The 23,030-nt window shown below is 44.4% G+C and overlaps 1 protein-coding gene across 2 annotated transcripts in view; it reads left to right on the forward strand.

Annotated features, from left to right (window-relative positions):
- LOC147689741 (cytosolic phospholipase A2 delta-like) overlaps positions 1 to 23,030 on the forward strand; it is a 129,641-nt gene that overhangs the window by 4,980 nt on the left and 101,631 nt on the right. For both annotated transcript variants that reach the window (XM_086937221.1, XM_086937220.1), the window contains exons 2-3: positions 11,860 to 11,929; positions 13,381 to 13,517. In XM_086937221.1, the coding sequence (XP_086793347.1) occupies positions 11,860 to 11,929; positions 13,381 to 13,517 (207 nt within the window). The remainder of the gene's footprint in view (positions 1 to 11,859; positions 11,930 to 13,380; positions 13,518 to 23,030) is intronic.

Here is a 23,030-nt window from a genome sequence, read left to right on the forward strand (position 1 = left end):
TGGCAGAAGATATCCCCCATTTCATTGTTCTGTCTGCATTTCATTGGTTTTTGCCACAGGCGGAATACACACCAAGGCACCAGGCTTCTGCTGCACAAGGAAAGTGATATCCTGGTTTACTAACGAGTCGCACACGGGAAACTATATATATTTTCAGCACCACGGCACGGACCAGTAAGGAATGGTAACGTGTAATTTGTAAAAGGGCCAATGTAAGAGGGTAAATCCCGTTGAAGGGTTGTGGAAGTGCTGCGGCCTTGGATGTTATGATTTGTGCCCCCTCTGCGCGCAGCTGCAGAGGTGGCGGGGCACCACAGCACAGAGGCCGAAGTTGTGCTTCAGGTCATCCAGCTAGCCCCTGCGGAGTTAGGACCTGCTTTTTGCAGGCTGCCCGCGGTCTACGAAGGAGACCCACTAAAAGGGCGGCCTATTTAGTGCCACAAGAGGCACAGGAGGCAGCCTCCCAGTGGGCGGCAAGGAGCTGCCTGCCTTGGGATCGCCCATAAGATAACCCACCAATGTTGGCATATTTGTAATGCTAATAAACCTGCAGCAATTTTCTCCACCAAAAAGGTGTCTTGTCTGGTTATTGCTCTAGGAGAATGCTGTATGGGGGGAGGCTGAGTGTTTGCCGATATTGGCACTAAACCTGTGGGCTGGCCTCTCGAATGGTGCAGACATACACCGTGCGCATCAGCAGAGCGAGAGCAGGGCAGGACGCTCAAGGAATCCGATGATGATTATAGCAGGAGTTGTGCAAAGCAAAGGCGACTTTTATTTATACCGAACATAGAGAACTGCAATTTTACTCTGCTGCTTACACGAGGTGGTTTAACCTCCACCGGTGACAAAATACATTTGTGCGGTTATTGGCACAAATATCGGTGCAAAGTTTATTCAGTCAGGCCCATGCCCTTGCCGTGAAACCCGGCAATAACCACAGGTCTGATACTTGGCTCCCTAAGAATGGAAATGGTATTTGGCTGCAATCCATGTTTGCCATGACCGGTGGCAGTAAATAATGTTGCCTTAGTCTCAGAAATGCCACTTTCACTCATTCCGACCGCATGTTTTTTCCCTGATTTTGAGTTCTGACTGGAAGGGCGTCTCTTTTGCCTTATTGTAAGGAGATTTAGAGGAGTTAAACGTTTTTGAGGAGGAGGCGGGGGCACTTAGCCATGCAGTCGAGTATCACTTCAGTAATGTGTTACTGGTGTGCAAGTGAAGGACGTCATTTAAATTAAACCCCCCAAGAGAAGCACGTGCATTTCTTTTAAACATGCTGCCAGTGTTTCTGGACATTTCTACAATGATACTGTTGCTTGCGACAAGTGTGATTGCTTTTTTTGTTCCTGTTTGAGTTCACTTAAAAAACATTTTTACTGGATAATGCACTGAGTTTAACACTCTTTCTAATTTGATTTCGTAACTAAGATTATCTTCCTTACAGGAGGTGGTTCCTGTGGCATGGAAAGCTCAGCTCTTTATTTTGACAGCACCTGTGGTAGCTCCTTTAAGTGAATAGTGCCTTGCATTTCTTTGTTCGGAAAGATCAGGTTTACATAAACAATTTGTAATGGTCTTTGGCGACTTTCACGACCTTTAGTGCTTGAAACGTGAAACTTCATTTTATTTCAGGTGCCATGTAAGTGCCAGATATGTGCTTTGTGTTTGTATTTAGTTGGTGGGAGGTGCATCTCGATAGGAAATGCATTGTGTGTGGAAGATACTAAGTACTTAAATCCCAGTCATTGAATGTGTCTACTCAAGTGCTTTAACTGGGCAGGACGGAGTATCTGCACTTTCCTCAATTTGAAAAGAAAAGTACCTGCACTTCTTAGCACTGCTGCAATACATTTAGTTGGAGCAGGGCACAAGTCCTATCAAAAGAAGTGGGGGGACTGACAATATGCAAATGACCTAATGACGTCACGTGCTGAACGTGTCTCGGTGCCTGACAATAACACTGGGACACGTTCAGCATATTTCTGTGGGGCCCAGCTTCTTGGCAGGGGGGGGACGGCGTCCATCCTGTGAACAGAGTGGGGGGACGCCGTGTAGCTGCGTGTACCCCGGACTTGAGCCCTGAGTTTAAGAGTACCTGCACTTCCCAGAAGTAATTAGGTACTCTGAACAGAAGAGTACCAGCACTTCGTATTTCCATTTAAATCATTGAATGGCCTCAGAGTAGGCGCTGTTTGCCTATCTGTCCTGCTTGTCTTGTAGTGAGTAGGGACGAGTCTGACTGTTTTGACCGCGATAGCGTGTGTGTGTGGTATGTGCGTCTCCCACCCCAATGTTACCGCCCCCTCCCGACTTGTCTTCTGACTATCGCAGTCTTTAGTCGAGTTAGCTCCCTGAAGATATATGTACCTTCGTTTATAGGAGAGACTGCCCAGATCTGTCTTCCCGCAGATCTAATTCTCAGCCCGGCCTGTGTTTACTAGGTGACCACGTGTAAACATCTCTGAATCTCCTGGCTCTTTCTGCTGACCGTGGCATCTGTATTACCTCCCCTTTTCATTACAGCGCATAGAAACCCCTGGTGGATGCGCGCTTTACAGACACGTTAAGTGCCTTTGCTTCTCACCACGCAGGTCTACCTCCGTGGTTAGCCACTCTTTTAAAAATTCAGACCACGTCTGTATTGAGCGTGAGGCTTGTTCAGACCAGTCAAAACCTTTCTGGAGTTTCTTGTTAACAAACAATATGTTCAATATGTTAAAGCAGAGGGTGCATCAAAGTAAATGTTCTTTATAATACTGGTTTATCATGTTAAGGTTACTCTTAGTTTTTTGCCAATGTCCTTGTCAGGTTTAATCTCTTCTAGTTTTATCAGTGTGCTTGTCATGTTTTCAGAATAAGAACCATTTTCTCTGCTTTTTTTCTGCTCAAATGGAGATGCAGTTCTTCGGTGTACCTTTGCAAATGCCAACACGTCATTAAACATGCAATAGGTCTCGCCTTTCATTAATTTAAAGCCAATTGCTTTCTATACAATACCATTAGCAAATCAAATGGCTTTAACTTAATCAAAGGCATGACATGTTGCATTTTCAATGCTTGTTTAGAGCACTTTGAGAAAAAGGTCTGAATAAATCAAGAGCCATCATAAATTAATGGAACGACTGAGTGTGCAAGGATGATAAGCTGAGTGGACATTACTTAATGCATCGAGTTACCCTAGGTTGTTTCCGGCCAATAACTTGAGGAAGTGCTTGGTGCGGAGTACTTCCCTGTGCTCACACAGCAGGTTGTAACTTGCACGACATGTTTTGTAAGAAGGTGATGGGCAACCGGAAGGCGATGACTGAGACGGTGCTAATTAAAGCAGTTTATTAATAACTGCAGCTAATATAGAAACCAGCTGCGTGGGTGGCAAAGACATCAGTGTCGTTACGTCACTCTTCCCGCTCGTGAGATGTCTCACAGGCCTGGCTGGAGATGATGAAAGGGATTGGGCCCTGTGCGAGTGTCGCAAAATCTGGAAACAGGGGTAGTTTCACTCTAAAAAAAGAACCTTCTTTGTCTTAATGTTCTTCTATCAACCCCGACATCTCCAATCAATAGTAGCTTCTCATTATGGAGGTTAAGTCTGGTGGCTATTGCGGAGGAGCTTTGCCCCCCCAACCCCCAAAACGTCAGGAAAGGAAAAATAAATCAACACTTGTTTCACCCCTCATCAGTGAAGCTAGCCTGAATCCAGTGCTACAGTGAGCATGGGCTCCACGTCTGGGCACAGTTTTCACACTTAGGACGATACATGCAAAAAGAACAAATGATGGATGGAATGCTGAATAAATCTGGATTTAATTCATTCTTTTTTGCTCGCCACGCTATTGCAGTTCAGACCCAGCCATGCTTGAATGAGATTTGACCCTGATGATGGGTGATACCCCGAAACCGGTCCCAGGATCCTTGTTTCCAGTCCAGGGACAATCTGGCCTGGCAGGTCGGGCTGGACTGTTGCCCTGTGGAGCAGGGTCAAGACTGATTTGCTTGTGGCTGGGGCCAAACTTAAAGGCATGGTGAGTAAAAAAACAAATGGATTTAGGCCCAGATCTCTGTACTGGGGGTGAATGTTTTACATTGTTCAGCATTCCGTCCATCAATTGCTGCTTTAGTATGTGTCACCCTAAGTGTGATGGGTATGCCCAGACATGGGTCCTGTGCTCTCCATGCCAGTGGAGTCAGGCTAGCCTAGCTGATAAGGGGTTATATCCTGAAACGAGTCCCTCGGTGCCTGTTACCAGTCCAGGGAGGACCTGGCCTGGCAGTTTGGGCTGGACTGTTCCCATGGGTGCAGGGTCAACACTGATTTACATATGGTTAATCCATACTGGAATGGAATAGAGAGTTAAAAAACGTTAAATTTAGGCCCAAATCTCTGTACTGGGGTGAATGTTTGACATTGTTCAGCATTCCATCCTTTTCCTTCTGCATTTATTCTGCTGTGCCACTGATTGCATGTTACAAAGACTTGCACAAGGAAGCAGCTGCTGATAGTAGCAGTGTAAGTCTATCTCAGTGTGAGAATTTAACCTCTTGAATCCTGGTGCTGGTAAATACTTTAATTAAAAAGTACTGCACATGGCATAAACCAATATGCTACAATTACTTCGGCAGTCTTACATCGGGAGTCTTTTACATCACAGGTAAGTCAATAAATATGCAAATGTACCTTATCATATACATAAATGTATATAAACATACAGATAGTTATAGGTATATATTAGACAATAATCAATTAAATGTACTTGTTAAAACAAATTTAAATTAAATAGAGTTACTAGCACTCATTTATTGGTAATAAAGTAATTCGATCAAAATACATTTTTAATGAAATTGATAAGAAAACTGAGATGTTAAATAAATGTAATTGTTAATTAAACCGAAGATAATATCAGTTTAATGCTAAAATAATGCAATTCATTTATTGTAAGGTAAAATGTAAAGAAATTCATTTGAAAATGTATTAAATGTATACATATTTAGAACATATATATGTAAATAGACATATAAATATGTTATCATAATATAAATACATGTATTTGTGTGAGGCACAAGTTTAATCACACATAACACAATACACACAAACATATATGTATATGTATGTATATATATATTCACTGAAAAAACCATAGGTTTCACACCAGTTATATTTTTGGTTGGTCATTTTACTCATACAAAACCTATGAAATTACCCTTTTATAGTTAAGTTCAGCTAACTATAACTCGCGCGCCCGCAATGCACTGCTGATGATGTCACATATTACATCACTCATGACATGGTCAGTGACATCACTCATGACAGCACTGATGACATCTCAAATGACATCACTAATGACATCATCCATGTGGCAGACCTCCTCTCCTTTGATACACACGATCAAAAATAGAAAGTAACATTTTCAAAAAAATGGAGATACCAATTCCAGTTAGGACAACCTATTCAGTATTTCAAAAATTCTGGTTCTGGTGACATTATAGAAATTATATATAGTGGGAAGGCCCGCCCTAGGGCAGTGCGACCAGTGCCATTGCACCAGGTGCTGACTTCAGGGTGCGCCGAGTTTGAAAGTTTATTTTAGTTTTAAAAGCACCTGCACCTGTTCCTAGACTCTAGCAATTTCCAGGCAACAATAATAATGTCTTGTGATTAATGTTCCTCCTGGAGAGAGATGGAGTTTTGTCCAGTTGAGGTTTTGACTGATCATAAAATAGCACAGAGGGTTAATATGCCTGCTGCAATGAACATGTACCATGCAGATCATAAAGTGCATATAATGTAAATAGGTCAGTGGGTTACTGCTTTTCTAAGCAACATCCTTTTGTTACCTGAAGTTAATAAGTTAAAATCATAATTTAGAATAGTTTATTATTAACTGTCATCAAAGAACTGCATGCACACTGCAAAGCATAGATTAGAGCACGGGTACTCATAGTACGGCCTGCGGGCCGCCAGCGGCCCGGCAAGCCTTCCTGTGTGGCCCGTGGACCTTGCAAACGACATACCGGTGTTATTTCTTTTTTTTAAAGTGTCTGCAAACACCGCTGGTTGCTGATTTATGAGGGCCGGGCCATTCCAGGCATAGTCAGAGTGGAGATGCAGGGGTGCTAAGAAGAGGTCAAATACAACAAGGCCTCATTAATAATTAAATCATCTTTAAAAGACCTGTGAAGTACTCGGGTGATTGGCACCAAAAGGGTGCTTCGATATGACTGCTCAGGGTGAGAGTCAGAATTAAAGCCCTTGAAGGCTATGACCCCAGGCCCAGTGGTGGGACACAAACCCCACAAAACAGCAAATTCTGAGAGAAAACGAGCTGGCAGGGACAGACAGGGGCAGAGACAGATAGGGTTAGGGGCAGATAGGGGCAGAGACAGATAGGGGCAGACTGATAGAGGCAGAGACAGATAGAGGCAGAGACAGATAGGGACAGATAGAGGCAGAGACGGATAGGGGCAGAGACGGACAGGGGCAGAGACAGACAGGGGCAGAGACAGATAGAGACATATAAAGACAGAGACAGATAGAGGCTGGGGCAGATAGAGACATATAGACGCAGGGGCAGATAGAGACAGGGACAGACTGACAGGGGCAGAGACAGATAGAGGCAGAGACAGATAGAGGCAGAGACAGACAGAGGCAGGGGCAGGAAGAGACAGAGGCAGATAGGGGCAGAGACAAATAGGAGCAGTGACAGATAGGGGCAGTGACAGATAATGGCAGAGACAGAGACAGATAGAGGCAGGGACAGATAGAGGCAGGGGCAGATAGAGGCAGGGGCAGATAGGGGCAGAGACAGATAGAGGCAGAGACAGATAGGGGCAGACTGACAGATAGGGGCAGACTGACAGAGGCAGAGACAGATAGAGGTAGAGACAGATAGGGGCAGAGACATATAGGGGCAGAGACAGATAGGGGCAGAGACAGATAGGGGCAGAGACAGAGACAGAAACAGACAGATAGAGACAGACAGAGACAGAGAGAGACAGATAGACAGGGACAGACAGACAGAGGCAGAGACAGACAGAGGCAGAGACGTGAAGAGGCAGGGGCAGATAGAAACAAAGAGGCAGATAGGGGCAGAGACAGATAGGGACAGAGACAGATAGGGACGGAGACAGAGATAGATTGTGGCAGAGGTAGAGACAGATAGAGGCAGAGACAGGGACAGACTGACAGAAGCAGAGCCAGATAGGGGCAGCGACAGATAGAGGCAGGGGCAGATAGAGGCAGAGGTAGAGACAGATAGAGGCAGAGACAGATAGAGGCAGAGACAGAAAGGGGCAGAGACAGAAAGGGGCAGAGACAGATAGGGGCAGAGACAGATAGGGGCAGAGACAGATAGGGGCAGAGACAGACATGGGTAGAGACAAAAGGGGGCAGAGACAGATAGGGGCAGAGACAGATAGAGACATATAGAGACAGAGACAAATAGAGGTAGGGGCAGATAGAGACATATAGAGACAGAGACAGATAGGGGCAGGGGCAGATAGAGACAGGGACAGACTGACAGAGGCAGAGACAGATAGAGGCAGGGGCAGACAGAGCTAGATAGAGGCAGAGATCGGGACAGACTGACCGAGGCAGAGACCGATAGAGGCAAACACAGAGGCAGAGACAGATGGAGGTAGAGACAGACAGAGGTAGAGAGCGATAGAGACAGAGAGATAGTTAGAGGCAGGGACAGATAGAGGCAGAGACAGACATAGACAGATAGAGGCAGTGACATACATAGACAGATAGAGGCAGAGACAGACAGAGATAGAGATAGGGATTCTTGTTGCTCTAGCCCCGACCCCTCCCCCACTGAGCCCGCCCCCACCAGTGCAGCCCTGGCCACAAACCACACTGTAAATTTGGCCCCCGAGAAAAAGTTTGTGAGTACCCATGGATTAGAGCATAGAAATCCATTCTTATTATTAAACAGAACCTTTGAACTATGGTGTTCCATTTTCAATTCGGAGTTTGTGCTTCTCAAGGCCAAACACTCTTAAACTATACTGCCTACCAGTATGGTTGACATGTCACTCCTACACCCTGTTGTCCTCTGTAACATTTCCTATACACTGATTCACGCACATATAATAGATTGTCTCTGTGTATTGTGTTTGTGATACAAAGTGCTCGGACACCCTACACTGGTATGAGTGCCGCTAAATAACTAATTAAATGCATCTGAATGTAAGTGGTTATGGAAACTTGAGGGGCACTGTTAAAAGGAGGTGGTGAGGGAATCTGCGGTAGAGGTGGTCACCACCGCCACCATGGATGGGGTAGGCGCCTAGAAACATTGTCACACCAGAGCCACCAGGGCTAAAGCCGGCCCTGTATAGTGGATACATTACGAATCATTGAGGAGATACCACAAAGAAGATAACTGAAAGCCGAGTAGTTTGTAAATACCAGCACAACCCCTCAATGGCAATATCGGACGATATTACACATTACTGTATATTTATTTATTATATATAATTTATTTTGGGATACTTAGTTTGAAAAAGCTGTTGTCTCCTACGTGCAGCTAACGGAGGGCACTGATTGGAACTAGAATGTGTAGATTTTTAATGAATGAACTGTTACTAAGGCCTATAGTGGCGCCACGGCCCATAGTGGCACGCCTACTAAACTACTGTGACCGAGACATGGTACTGCGCCTAGCCAGGGAGCGCGGAGACATATGCCATCAAGGTAATAATATTTCATTTCCCCCCAATTTTACTCCTCTGGTTCAAGCGGCCCGCTGCAACTTCCTACCTGTCAAATGCATACTTCAACAAGATTAATACCATATGCACTCCTATACCCCGCCAAATTGCGTGTCACGTTTGAAGGGAAATCCTATTACTCATACTCATTACTCATGCACTCATACTTGCTCTGACATAAAATTGATGTTTGCTTCTGGAAACTCATCTCTGCAGCACATCAACACCTACACTACAGGCTAGACGATGGAGGGATATATATGCAGCAGCATACTCCAACTGTGCCAGAGGCATAGCTATACTGATATATAGAGGACTAGGCTGGCCTACATCACGTTCTATTATGGATCCAAATGGCAGATGCGTGATGGTGGACTACTACATGGGGGTAAACATATAATTTTGGTGACAATATAGGGGCTTAACAATGACGACCCTGACTTCTTCGGAACCGTCTGGTCGAAGATCTCTACACTCGGATGTGACGCTGTCATTTGGGGGCGGTGACTTCAATGCAATTCTCGATGACACTTTGGACAGATCGGGCTCCTTCCGCAGTCTTCACCCTAGGGCAGGGATGATGCTGGAGGCACTCATCCACGAACATCAATTGGTGGATGTTTGGAGACAATGGCATCTGGATGCTCGCGAGGGTACCTGCATATCGACATATCATAAAGCGTGGTCTAGACTAGACTTTTGGTTGGTGTCCAAAGACGTTGCAACATAGACGGCTTCGGTCGCACTCATGCTGCTTACGCTTTCCGATCACGCCCCAGTATTACTCCGGCTACTGCTGCCTCTGTCTATGCCCCCGGCGTTTGTCTGGTGCCTACCTTCAGATACTCTGCTTGAAACTGTCTTTTGGAAGAAGATCTGTAAGGAGATAATAGGTTGTTTTACTCTTAATGAAAAGTCAGTTTCCTCACCTGCAGTGCTCTGGGAGGCTTTTAAAGTGGTAATTAGAGGGGCCTGCATTGCAAAACAAGCGGGAGTGCTGAAGGCAATTAGTTAGTCCTTGATGAAGCTGGAAAGAGATATTCGGGATTTAGAGCAGGCATACTTCCGGACTAACAAGCCTGAGCATCTCGCCTCTCTCAGGGGAAAAATGTCTGAGTTTGGTGACAAAGCCCAAAGGGAGACATATTTCCAAGGAAATATGCTTCGGTTCGACATTACGAGGAGGGAGACAGAGCTGGTAAAGCTTTGGCAACCACACTCAGGCCCCCTTGCACCTCCACCTACATTACTGAAGTCTTAGATGCAGATTCTAACCCTGTGAGATGCTTTACTGGATCTCCTGACTGACTGACTTTTTTGCCACACTATACTACTCTAGTTTCAGCAGCTCAGCAGTCGACCTGAATGAATATAATCCAGCTATTATGGCTGTATAGGGCACACCACGCATATATAGATGAACCCTGCACCACTGATGATATTATACATGTGATACAAAGTTTGCTTGAAGGCAAGGCAAGGCCCTGGGACTGAACAGGCTGAAAACTTCATTCTATAAATCTCACGCATCAGTATTGGCACCCCACCTTTTAGCTGTTTATCAGGAAGAGATGAGAATCAGAGTTTTGCCTCCATCTATGAGAGAGGCGGTAGTTATAATGCTTCTTAAAGCAGGAACATCTGCTAACATCTGTGCCTCATATCGTCCCTTATCCCTCATCAATGTCGACAATATAATTTAGACTAAACTGCTAGCTAACAGATTGCAGCCACTCCTTCCCCTCATAGCCAGACCCGATCAATCTGGGTTTATACCCGGGCACTCTACTGCCCATAACCTGCGTACCATGTTTGATGTATTACACCATCTCAAACCCTGTGTGCCAGCACTGGCGGCAATCCTAGACACAACTAAGGCATTTGATTCCCTGGAGTGGCCGTATCTCTTTGCACTTCTGACTAGGACTGGCCGAAGATCTGATTACATACAAAAGATATGTCTCTTATAGACAGCCCCCACTGTCCGTATAAGAATGAACGACCTCCTGTCTGAACCTTTCCCCATGACTCAGGGTACACGTCAAGGGGGTCCCTTGTCTCCGCTCCTTTTTGCTGCGGCTATGGAGCCCTTGGCCGTGCGTTTACGACAGGGTTTCACGTCTCATGGACTGGTTGTTTCTTTATACGCAGACAATATAACCCTCTATGTGCATGACCCTAAAGAAAACCCTGGCCCCATGATACGCAAACTTATCTGATTTGCTGGGATATCATCAACTGGTGCAAATCAATAGTGTTTTCCCTAACCAGTGATACACAGCCATTCGCACTGGAGTACCCATTAACATGGGCTGAGGGTCCTGTCAGATACCTGGGAATCTGCCTTAGTAGAGACACGCAGGAACAATGGAACTCAAACTAAGGCTGGGCAAATACATGGCTGGAGGGAAAGGTGGTTGTTTGGTCTAAGCTACCCATAACGCTGGATGACAGGATAGCTATAGCGAACATTATTGTACTAACCAAATGACTGTATCTGTTTTGGTAACCTACCATTACCGCGCAATTCTGCATTTTTTAGAAGGATCCGCTCCATTGTAATATCTCTGGTTTGGGCAGGAGGCAAGCAAGATTATCCTGGGAATTACTCACGCTTCTGTTGACACAAGGGGGCATGGGTACACCTGATTTCGCCTAATACGAATATTGCGCACACGCAAATCAAAGCAGCCACTCCGTTTTCCACCTGAATGCACTGCTCCAGGGCAGGGTGAGCTCGCAGCTGGCGTGGGGGCAGTGAATTCACTCTAATATGGTGCATTATCCTTAATTGAGCTGGGCACATGTTTTAAAAGTTGCGCCCAGCGCAATCAAGGAAAATGCGCCTTATGTATAATACGGCCCCAGGTGTTTTTTTCTTTGAGTAACTTTTGATCTAATTGATCGTGAAATACATTTTTGGCAAAATCTGAAAATAACTCAGCAGATGGTGGATTATGTGTCAAGTGTAATAAAGTCCTAATTATGCAGAAAAGTATGTGGCATGTAGAATACCATAATTAGAGTGACCCTAGTATGGGGTTGTTTGTCTACTGCATTTGTGTTCTTTCTATCTACTGCCAAGTAATGCATCATGGTACTATAAATTTGAAGCGAGTCAAGAATTCTTGTTGTACATTACAGGATGAGGTGTCTTCTTACATGCTGTCTGTAAGGATCATACGTGCCAGGAATATCAGGAACTCAGATGCCTGTAAGTAACATATCATTATTCTTGAAATAATTGCACTCAACCTCTGGCAGAAGTACATGTGGAATGGATTTGCAGACTTCACAGCATACTCCCACAGCATCTCTCACCGTCAATTATTGCCCCCTCACATGGAAACCACTTGTCAGCCTCTGATTGGTTATCACTGTAATAATTAGAAGTTTAGCTATTTTTCTTAGACATAATGACCTTTCGATACAACATTTTCAGCCACTAGGAGCTTTTCTGCAATGGAAAGAGACACATACTGTACTGTAGAAATGGAGGAAGAGACCAAAAGGAGGGCGAAAACAAACCAATAATCATTTAGGATGGTGCATATCCAAAAATATACTTGAATTGGTCAGCCAGTAAGCTGTTTAGAACTGAAGTTCTCGGGGGCCGATTCACAAAACTAACTTAAGACAAAATCCTTAACTTACTACTTTTGGTATTCACAGAAGTTAGGATTTTGTCTTAAGTTTGTCTTAAGACAGACTTAAGACAGACTTAAGACAAAATCCTAACTTAAATCTGTTTTAAGACTGTCTTAAGTCTGTCTTAAGTTTGTCTAAAGACAAACTTAAGACAAAATCCTAACTTCTGTGAATACCAAAAGTAGTAAGTTTAGGATTTTGTCTTAAGTTAATTTTGTGAATCGCGCCCTCTGTCTTTGCTTTGGTAATCAGGGGCAAGGGCCAAAACATGGTTACACCGAAGAACCAAGGCTTTTAATCTCCCCGGGTTCTCCTACTTTTTAATACAGTATTATAAAGATGTTGTATCAAAGATTCAATACGAATTCACAAAACACATACCTGTAATAGGAACCCTGAGATATGCCACCTCATTACAACTGGACAAGGTAAGAAGAAGACCCAATGATAAAGCATGCCACTCATGTGGGTGGGGGTTCACCTCCATTTAAAAAAAATTCAGGGAAGATAACTAGACCAGACTTATTCAGGCTCTAACAAACACTCTCACAAATTCTAATACTCAATAGCAAAAAGAGCAACTGTTTATTTGATTACTAGTTAAGGACTTTAATGCTGTGTTGGAGAATCTACAGCAGGGAATTCATTAGCGAAGCCAATATGTGGCCCTATTGTTTCAGTTGTAAAGAACAGATAATCACATGGGCTGATTTCCTATTTGTGACTCTGTGTTCGTAGACAACACTTACCAGGCAACCGCCTTTTTAGTAATTAAACATTTTCAGGACACCATTGTATTACTACCCCTAGGAATCTTTTGCTTTTTGAAAATCAGCCAATGAACGTGAAATTGGTTCTTTACAAGAACAGTATTTATGGAGGGAGGGATGAGAATGGCCAATGAGAAAATAGATAGTACAATTTGTTAATAATAATAAGTACATGATAGAGAAATGTTGAAGTACCTGAATCTGCCATATTGTTTCCTGCTCTAAATTTAATTCATGTGTTTTTCAGTTTCTAAGCCTGATTGCTATGTATCACTCTACCTGCCTACATCTTCCAGTGAAAAGAAACAAACTAAAACCATCTGGAATTCCAAAAGCCCCGTCTGGGATGAGACCTTCCAGTTCAGGATCGTGAAGGACGTGATGGTAGGACATCAGTTAATAAAGAGGGCAAGGGGGGTATAAATAAGGAACAGAGGAATCCAGTATTGCTTCCGGTTCAGGCCCAGACAAATAATACCACTGGCACATGTAATTATGGCTATGCACCACAGACAGAAACAAATACAACATTCCATAATGTATTATTTTGGGGTGAAAAACCCCAACTTGATGTGTTTTTCAGATTTTTGTAAAAGTCAGTGGTTCCCAAACTCTGAAGGTAGCAGGTTAAATTCCCAAATAGGAACCCATTTAAGGAAAAAACGCAAGGCGAAAGTGGCACCGAATTTGTGCACTCCACAGTCAAGCCCTAATAATGGATCAACTTGCAGAGTCCATGAAATACTGGGTAATAACGCTGCATACCTGCTTACCAGCAGGGCTAATTCTGAGCCACGACAGTCCATACATTGTATCTATAATGTAGAAAAGACACCAAAATAAGATGTTCAAAACTGCACTATCCATCCTCATAGCAAATATTTAGAAAAAATGATAAGATGCAAAACACAAATCTACTTTTGCTAGCCGTTTTTTATTCTTTCCTGTTTAAGGTTCAAACTTGTTTTATTTTTTTGTGTGACCTCACAAAGAGATGATTTTATTTAATGTGACAGTTTGTTAATGATTTTAAGGGGTAAAGGGACATTTATTATTAGGAAAACATGTTTTAAAAGAGCTAAGATTACAATGACTGCTGATATTAAATGCACGAATAGGATAGACAATATTATAACAAGAATGGACAGGTATCGACACTATTTTAATCTGTATATACATTATTAAGCAAGTCAACTAAAGTCTCGAATTGTGTGTAACGCGCTCGCCAAGCAGGCCCTTTGACAATCAATAGCATAAACATTACATTTAAGCAGTGAGAACGGTATGGAGTCCTAATGCGGGCATGGGGATAAGGGAGGAGCATAAAGAGAAAAACAAGATGTGTGCCAGTTTAAAGATACTATTGATTTTTCAAAACTGAAAGACATAATTTAAACACAATGAAAGTTATAGAAATTTGAATGCCCTGGCTTGTAGTCCTTCAGCTTTTTTGTTTTTAAGCAGTGACAGACAGTTAAAAGAAGAACCAGTCATGACAAGGTCAATAGGTCTCGCCTTGCTTTGCCAGTTGGGTATAGGTGGATAACCGGAGGGCAGGTGGGAGTCAATGGGATGGCAAAACAACTGGTATGAAGCGGCCAGCGCTGGCCGTTTCATAGCATTTTTATTCTTATGGGGGTGGGGACAAATAAGCAGCAGGGACAACGAGAGGGTGGGAGGGGAATAAGCAACCCAGATGGGAGGGGAGGGAAGGAAGCAACAAAATAAAAAATAGTACTGCAGCAGAAGGACCCTAATCCAGTATCTAGAGTCAGCAGCCAGTATCTAGGGCCAGCATCCAGTATCTAGAGTCATCAGCCAGTATCTAGGCCAGCAGCCAGCATCTAGGTTCAGTAGCCAGTATCTAAGGTCAGCAGCCAGTATCTAGAGTCAGCAGCCAGTATCTAGAGTCAGCAGCCAGTATCTAGGGCCAGCATCCAGTATCTAGAGTCATCAGCCAGTATCTAGGGTCAGCAGCCAGTATCTAGGCCAGCAGCCAGTATCTAGGGTCAGTAGCCAGTATCTAAGGTCAGCAGCCAGTATCTAGGGTCAGCAGACAGCACCTAGAGTCATCAGACAGTATCTAGGGCCAACAGAGATCGTCTAGAGTCAGCAGCCAGTATCTAGGGCCAGCATCCAGCATCTAGGGTCCACAGCCAGTATCTAGGGTCAGCAGCCAGTATCTAGGCCAGCAGCCAGTATCTAGGGCCAGCAGCCAGTATCTAGGGCCAGCAGCCAGTATCTAGAGTCAGCAGCCAGTACCTAGGGTCAGCAGACAGCATCTAGAGTCAGCAGCCAGTACCTAGGGTCAGTAGCCAGTATCTAGGCCAGCAAACAGCATCTAGAGGCAGCAGTCAGCATCTAAGCTCTACATTCATTGCCTTGAGTCAGTAGTTGTTATCTAGGGGCACTAACCAGTATAAAGGGTCAGTAGTCATTATGTTTGTTCAGCAGTCATTGTCTAGGGTCAGTTGCCCCTATCTAGGGCCATCAGCAAGTATCTAGAGACAGCAGTCAGTATCTAAGGTCAGCAGTTATTGTCAGGGGTCAGCAACTAGTATCTAAGTCCAACAGACAGTATTTTGGAACTGAAACCAATATCTAGGGTCATCAGTCATTGTCTAGGGCTGTTTAGGGTCTGTAGACAGTATATAGGGTCAGTAGTTATTGTCTAGGGTATGGTGCCGATATCGAGGGTCAGCAATCATACGGTCAGCAATTATTGTCTCGTTTCAAGAATCATTGTCTAGAGTTAGCTTAGGGCCAGTAGCTAGTATCTAGAGTCAACAGCCAGTAACTAACAGCTGGAGGGAGTCATTATTTAGGGCCAGAAGTCAGTATCTAGGGCCAGCAACCAGTATCTGCGGTCAGGTATTGCTAGGTGTGTCTTATGTTAGTGCACAAGAGCTGCAATAATGCATGGTTTTCAGTGTGTGCAATCACTAAGTAAATGACTTCCATTTAGAGACATTGTGCATCATTTTACGCCACTTGAACGTCCTACAAATCTCACGGGGATCCAGCCTTCATGGAACACAGCTGGACACACCCTATGACGTCATTATGGAAAAGGGTGAACACTGAGCATGTCTTTCTACAAGCCTAATATCAGTCCATAGGACAAAGATTTCTAATACCAGGGGAGGGTCAGGAACAGTTGGTAGTTCTAGAGTTTATGTAGCATCATGGCGTCCTACATTTCAAGGGTTACGTGGCCTTTATTCAACTAACTTTACTTCTCCCACCTGTACTTCACATTGAAATGACATTACTTCATCTCCTTTCTATCTCTTTACTTCATTCGACCCCCATTCCTAGTCCGAAACTTAACTCTAAATACCAACTGTATTTGTGATCTCATTTTTAGGGCTCGGGCCTACGTCACACAGCGTAGCAGTGTAGGCGGAGCCCAGGAGTCCTTGTGTGAGGGTCTCCGAAAAGCTACCTAACAAATTCCTGGCTGCTCGTGATTTTTCGTCCTTTTTTTTGCCAGCTGCATGGCAATTGGGCTTCGCATGCGTGTGTTTTTACAAGAGAGCTCGCAATAGGCCACAGGCGTTAGAGTCGCTCCGCCTAGTGCATATTCCGTGCGGACACGCGGAGCAGAAGGGCATATTTCTTCAATTACCAGCTGTCAGGACCCGCGGTAATTGAAGACAGATGCTGGGCGCGCGTGCAAGTGGACGGTGTTATTTGATAAAAGGTTAAGCCAAGGGCGACTTGGCTGATCTTTATTTAACAAAGTGAACGAAGACGCCTGTGCACCCCTGACCTCCCCGATTCATGTGAAGGTCAAGGGAAAAGGTTCAAGGGGCATTTTGATTACATTAAGAATCAAATAATGAACACTTTAAAAGGAGCAATTAAAAACCGTAGAAGTGCCGTCTCTGCTTCCGGTAGCGGAGAGGAAATGTTATTCATTTACTTACAGCAGCAGGAACACAGCAGTACCCATTCAAATCTCAGGAACGTGGAGATCCCGGACTCTAGGCACTGTGGGCCACAGGCAGCGTCAGAGGCAACAACACAGCCTGGGCAGAAGTGTTGGTCTATCAGAGTGTCGCGGCACCAGCTGGCCCTGCACTCCACAGTTGCTCTGGGGGAGGGGCAGTGACATTACAGAGCTGTCATTAGGTTTCGCCTAAACTGATACAATGCCACTCACTAATTAATCTCTGTGGGATGAGAGCTCGGCATCCAAGTAGTGTCTGAAAGGCCTGCGCTCCCAGAACGTGCCTTCACTTGCAGCAAGATGCGGCCCCATGGACTCGAGTGGAGGTGGGCATAAATTATTTGTCCCCAATGGTGCTCTTGCAGGGCAGCCCTGCATGTACAGCCTGCGTGACGGCTCAGCATCTCACCCTTTGCAGACATGCCTTAATCTCAAAAGACCATCTTCAAAACCCCGTCTCTGGCTTATGAAGGAGCGAGGAGTCGTGGCGTGGACAGTGACCAGGGTGGGGGGAATGGAAGGAGCGGGTAAATTTTGGAGGATTAACGGGACTGTGGGTGTCACCAATCGTAGAATGCACGTCTGCACGCCTTTGGCGCCATTGGTTCGAAGGTTCTTCTAAACATAAAGAAGCGTATATATGACGAGGCGTTTTTTGGGCAGTGCACAGAGGTCTGTCAGGGCTATTTGGAGCAATGGTTATGCTCGTTAAGCTGTAGATTTTCATGAGGTTCGTCACCCTTCTTCCTACGCCGAATTACAGTGGATGTTATACCGCATTCGTTAATTTTTTTTTTTTCAGTGGAGAGATGTTAGAGTTAGCAAGGAATTGTGATGTGTTAAGGGGAGGGTGAATACGAGGCCAGTAACCAAGACCTGTCAACAGGTGCAGGGAGGAAAAGGCGTATGCACTTTTATCCAGTTAATCAAAACAGTTTAACAAGGATTTGTTTTTTTTCCCAAACAAATGAATTATCGATAGGCGTCAATGTTATTTTTTAATCTGTGGGATGTGTCACTGCCCATCCTTTTATCAAGTGGGGAACTGGCCACGCTGTCAGTCCAATAATGAACTATCTATGTTGTGTTTGTGCGGCGATCATTTCTAGTAGGTTTCTAAATAAGTATGAAGCTTTTACTATAATGTGTCACTACAGTTTGCCATTTAGCCAATAAGTTATTTATACAATACAAGGGGCCACCAAGTAATTTACAATTACATTTTGTATTTTATACGTTGTTTTCGTTGTCCTATGAGGAGACTTACAGGAGGGCTTTCGCAGTTGATTTTCCAGTAACTGCTCGCAGCAGTGAGACACACTGGGGAGAGGTGGAGAACCTCTCCAAAACACAGAGGGGAGTGCTGAGGGATGCGCTGTGCATGGCGAGGGAGGAGTCCAGATAACACCCAAACCCTGATTGATGTCAATAGGTGGCCTCTGCCTCTTGGCTCCAAGTGGGAGGGGAATGGGGAGTTCTTCAAAGAGCTGTGGGAGCAGCCCTCCCATCACTGCTCGTGCCCGGCTGTCTTTGGAAGCACTGCGAGAGCCTGCCCATCACAACTCAGCCCTACCGACTGGACGTACCCTCGCTGCCTCTGCCGTGCTGAGAAGAAACCATCAGTGCACCACGCACTGCTAAGCTCCCTCACTGTCAGCATCTTTCGGACCGACAAAAACCGGAGGCACACCCGGTGCCCACTAGCTGCGTCCTGATGGTCTGTCGCTGAGTTGCCACCGTGCCTTGCTGAATGTGGTGGCGCCACTTGTAGCAGGATACACCTCGTTATCTCTGCCTTACTGACTGTTGGTGCCCTTACTAACTAGATTGACTGTACTCTGGGCCAGAGTCTTCGTGACTAAAAGGTGCTCTACACTGCTGAGTGGAGGTGCCCTCTTTTTTGCACATTTATATTCCTGACTGAAGGTGCCCTCATTACCCACCTTTTTGTTTGGACTGGAGGTGCAGGGGGTGCCCTCCTTGGCCCGGTTCTGCTACCTGGACGCCCATTGGTACTAGTGCTCTTCTGGGGTGCGCTCCTTGCTCTCGAAACCAAGCCTGCAAGCCCTGGAGGGGATGAAGGAGTACCAAGACGGAAACTACTACGACGAATACAGCAATGACAACGGCTACATAGCGCGCAACGACTCGGACTGGGAGCTGTCCTTCTCCCTGCTGACCGTCCTCTACATGATGGTCTTCGTGCTGGGCCTGTCCGGCAACGGTGTGGCCATCTTCATGGTGTTGGGTCAGATTGTGAGTGCAGATTGTGAGTGCAGAATGCAGATTGTGAGTGTAGAGTGCAGATTGTGAGTGCAGAGTGCAGATTGTGAGTGCAGAGGTGCAGAGTGCAGATTGTGAGTGCAGAGTCAGATTGTGAGTGCAGAGTGCAGATTGTGAGTGCAGAGTGCAGATTGTGAGTGCAGATTGTGAGTGCAGAGTGATGATTGTGAGTGCAGATTGTGAGTGCAGAGTGCAGATTGTGAGTGCATATTGTGAGTGCAGATTGTGAGTGCAGATTGTGAGTGCAGATTGTGAGTGAAGATTGTGAGTGAAGATTGTAGAGTGTGAGTGCGGAGTGCAGAACTCTACCCTTAAACTCCAACTCTACCCTCAAACTCCAACTCTACCCTCAAACTCCATCTATACACTCAAACTCCAACTCTACCCTCAAACTGCAACTCTACCCTCAAACTCCAACTCTACCCTCAAACTCCAACTCTACCCTCAAACTCCAAATCTACTCTCAAAATCCAAATCTACCCTCAAACTCCAAATCTACTCCAAAGCTACCCTCAAACTCCAACTCTACCCTCAAACTCCAACTCTACCCTCAAACTCCAACTCTACCCTCAAACTCAAAGTCTACCCTCACCCTCCAAGTCCACCCTCCAAGTCCACCCTCCAAGTCCACCCTCCAAGTCCAACCTCCAAGTCCACCCTCCAACTACACCCTCCAACTCCAACAATAGGAACAGTAATGATACATGAGGAGAAAATTACAAGTGAACAAAGTAGAACAGCAAACGTTAAGTTACAAGGCGCAAAAGTGACAATTGTGAGCAAACAAAAATACAAGAGGTAGCAAACTGTGCAATACAGGAGGAAAAAGTGACATGTGTGCAGGTTACAACAGCGAACAAAGTACAAGTAGAGGTATGATACTGTCCACCCTCCAAATTTTCACCAAGCTCACACACACCACCAGCTGTCACTGCACGCTTTCACCAGGCGCACACACACACCACCAACCATCAGTGCACACTTTCAGCAGGCATACACATACCACCACCTGTCAGTGCACGCTTTCACCAGGCACACACCACCACCCGTCATTCCACACCAACAGCCATCACTACACACATCAATTGTTAACGAATCGACAATTAACTATTGTACCAATAGCAGTATTGCAAACTTTACTTTTAAACATAACCATCTAAAGCTCAATGCCATTTCCTCTAACTCAAATAAATCCGAGACCTATTGCATTTCTAATTCTGATTTTATTTTAAATACATCACAATCAGTTTAATTAATACTAATTTCTACCTTAGCCATAAATGGAAAAAATGTTCGTGCCTCAATTAATTGAAATAATAAGCTAACATTGTCTCACACCTGCCTTAACCCAGCCTGAAATAAATTACAGTTAGTTATTTTTGTTAGAAACCGAAAATAACTCCAACCCTGTCTTGTAAATGTTTCATTAAGTAAAAATATGAATCGTATTGCATTCCTAATCATAGAGGCATTGATTTAATTAAACTGAAGTAGTTTAAAACAAATTAAATTAGCATTACATAAATTCTTATCCTAACCCTAAATTACACTGAAATAATTATAAGGCTTATTCTATCCATGATGCTAATCCTAACATCATATTTTATTAAACACTTTCATCTTAATTAAATTGTACTCAAGTAGTTTAATACTGACCTTCGCCTTAATTGTAAATGGCATTTATTGTGCTAATTAAATATAACAAAAGTACTGCATTCGCCTTAACACTTAATTGAGAACAATATAACTATTTTATGTCATTTACAACTAATTTACAATTTTTGCTGCTAATACTAAATTATACCTACCTTAAAGTTGTTTTTCTTCTGCTTTGGGTGAAGTGACGGTGTAAATCAGGTAATGCAACAAAGTCAAGGTACTGGCGATTTAAATGCACAGAAATAAATGTCAGGTGAAGTAAATGGGGAAGAGTAACCGATGGGCACCATCTCAACAGTGCCACCAGTGGGCTGAACCACAACTGAATCCCTGCTGATGTCATGCAGTGTCTATTTGGACGCCTCTTTGCTGGCTCAACAAGAGCTACCTGCTCCAAGGAGTGTACAGTATTCGTGAGAACCGAGAGCTTTACATAGAGTTTGGTGGTCGGGATGCTCCATCACAATGGCGGCGGAGGTCCTGTGCGCCTTCTTACAAGTGCATTATAGGCAATGGTACTTATAGTACAACTTACAACCCCGGCGAAGGACTTTGAAATGGGATTCATGCCAAAGTAAGACTCGATTGAGGGTGAAATGTTACACATAGATTAGCAGACATTTCACGGGGGGCAAACGCTGATCCGCTCTTGAGGCTGGTGGTTGCACTGTAGTGATTGCCATAAATTCATGTCTAGTATTTTTTATTATGATCAATTGTATATATCAAATATTGAGGATTGATTACGCTATATAATTTTTTTACATATTGTGTGAATGTAATACCAAAGGGCTGTCTCTCTCCTCTATCCTCTTTTTAACTCGTTTTAAATTGCTTTTGTACTTTTATGATATTGTATATCGAATAAAGTTATATACACACACACATATTTTCTTTTTTTTTTTTGAATGGGGTGTTCCCTGTGCCCCTTCTGCCCACCTCACCTGGCCCACGGGCATTTTGCCACCTCCAACTGCAGTGCTGTTAAATGAGGCACTGCCGTGCTGGCTGCGAAATGCCCATCAGCAAAATAAACGAGGCTGAAAGTCTGCATACATTACTAATAGAAGTGGAAAGCTAAGTTCATGACACTTCATTTTGTTTATTTCAGACTTTCAGTTTGCATGCATAATAAAAACACCATGATCAATACATAAGGGCATTAAAATCTCATTCTGTTTGTGGAAGGGGCGCTATTACATTCAGGGCCGGACCGGGAACCAAAAGCAGGCCTAGCAGAAATGTTCAAACTAGCCCGGTTCTCTTCCTTTCCTTGCTCTACCTCTCACTTATCATCCATTCTCTCTCTTTTCCTGGTTCCTCTAACTCTTCTCCCTCTCTACTCTCTTGCGCTCTCTCTTTCTCTCTGGCTATGCCCCGTGCCTTCTGTAATATCTCTGGAACTACATACTTTTAATGAAACATTACCAGCACTGAGCAGGGGTATTATAGCCTGTGTGGGCTATACTGGTTGTTAAAGGCCCTAAACCTGCAGCTCGGGCCTATGACGATGATGAGGGCCTTTGACAACAGGTTTAGTCAGAGACGTAAGGGCTATAGGGCTATTAGAACATTCCACCCACTAAGGGTAGAATGTTCTAAATTAAAAAGGAAGAAACATGAAGAGAAACATTGGAAAGTTGGAGCTCCGGGCCTAAACCAGCCATTATAAGCCCAGAGCTACTCCATTGTCTTCAACAGAGCTCATATGTGATAACCCACCACAAAAGGGAGACCACCCTGGCACTGTCTTCAGTTTCTACTGCCTGCAGGCCTCTACAAACATATACACTGTAGACTTCCTGACTGCACTAATCAATAATTTCTACAATTCATAGCCTCACCTCGGTGAGCGACAATACGTAGAGCCTTATATAGAGTTTAACGGATGGGATACTGTCACAAACGTAGTGGATGTTCCTTCCACTGTATTACAAGTGTATTACTCCCGACTGCACTTGTAAAGCATCAGACTTGATATCCATCATGTACACTGTCTGTCA

The sequence above is a fragment of the Lissotriton vulgaris genome, chromosome 9 (assembly GCF_964263255.1).
Source record: "Lissotriton vulgaris chromosome 9, aLisVul1.2, whole genome shotgun sequence".
NCBI classification, from domain to species: Eukaryota; Metazoa; Chordata; class Amphibia; order Caudata; family Salamandridae; genus Lissotriton; species Lissotriton vulgaris.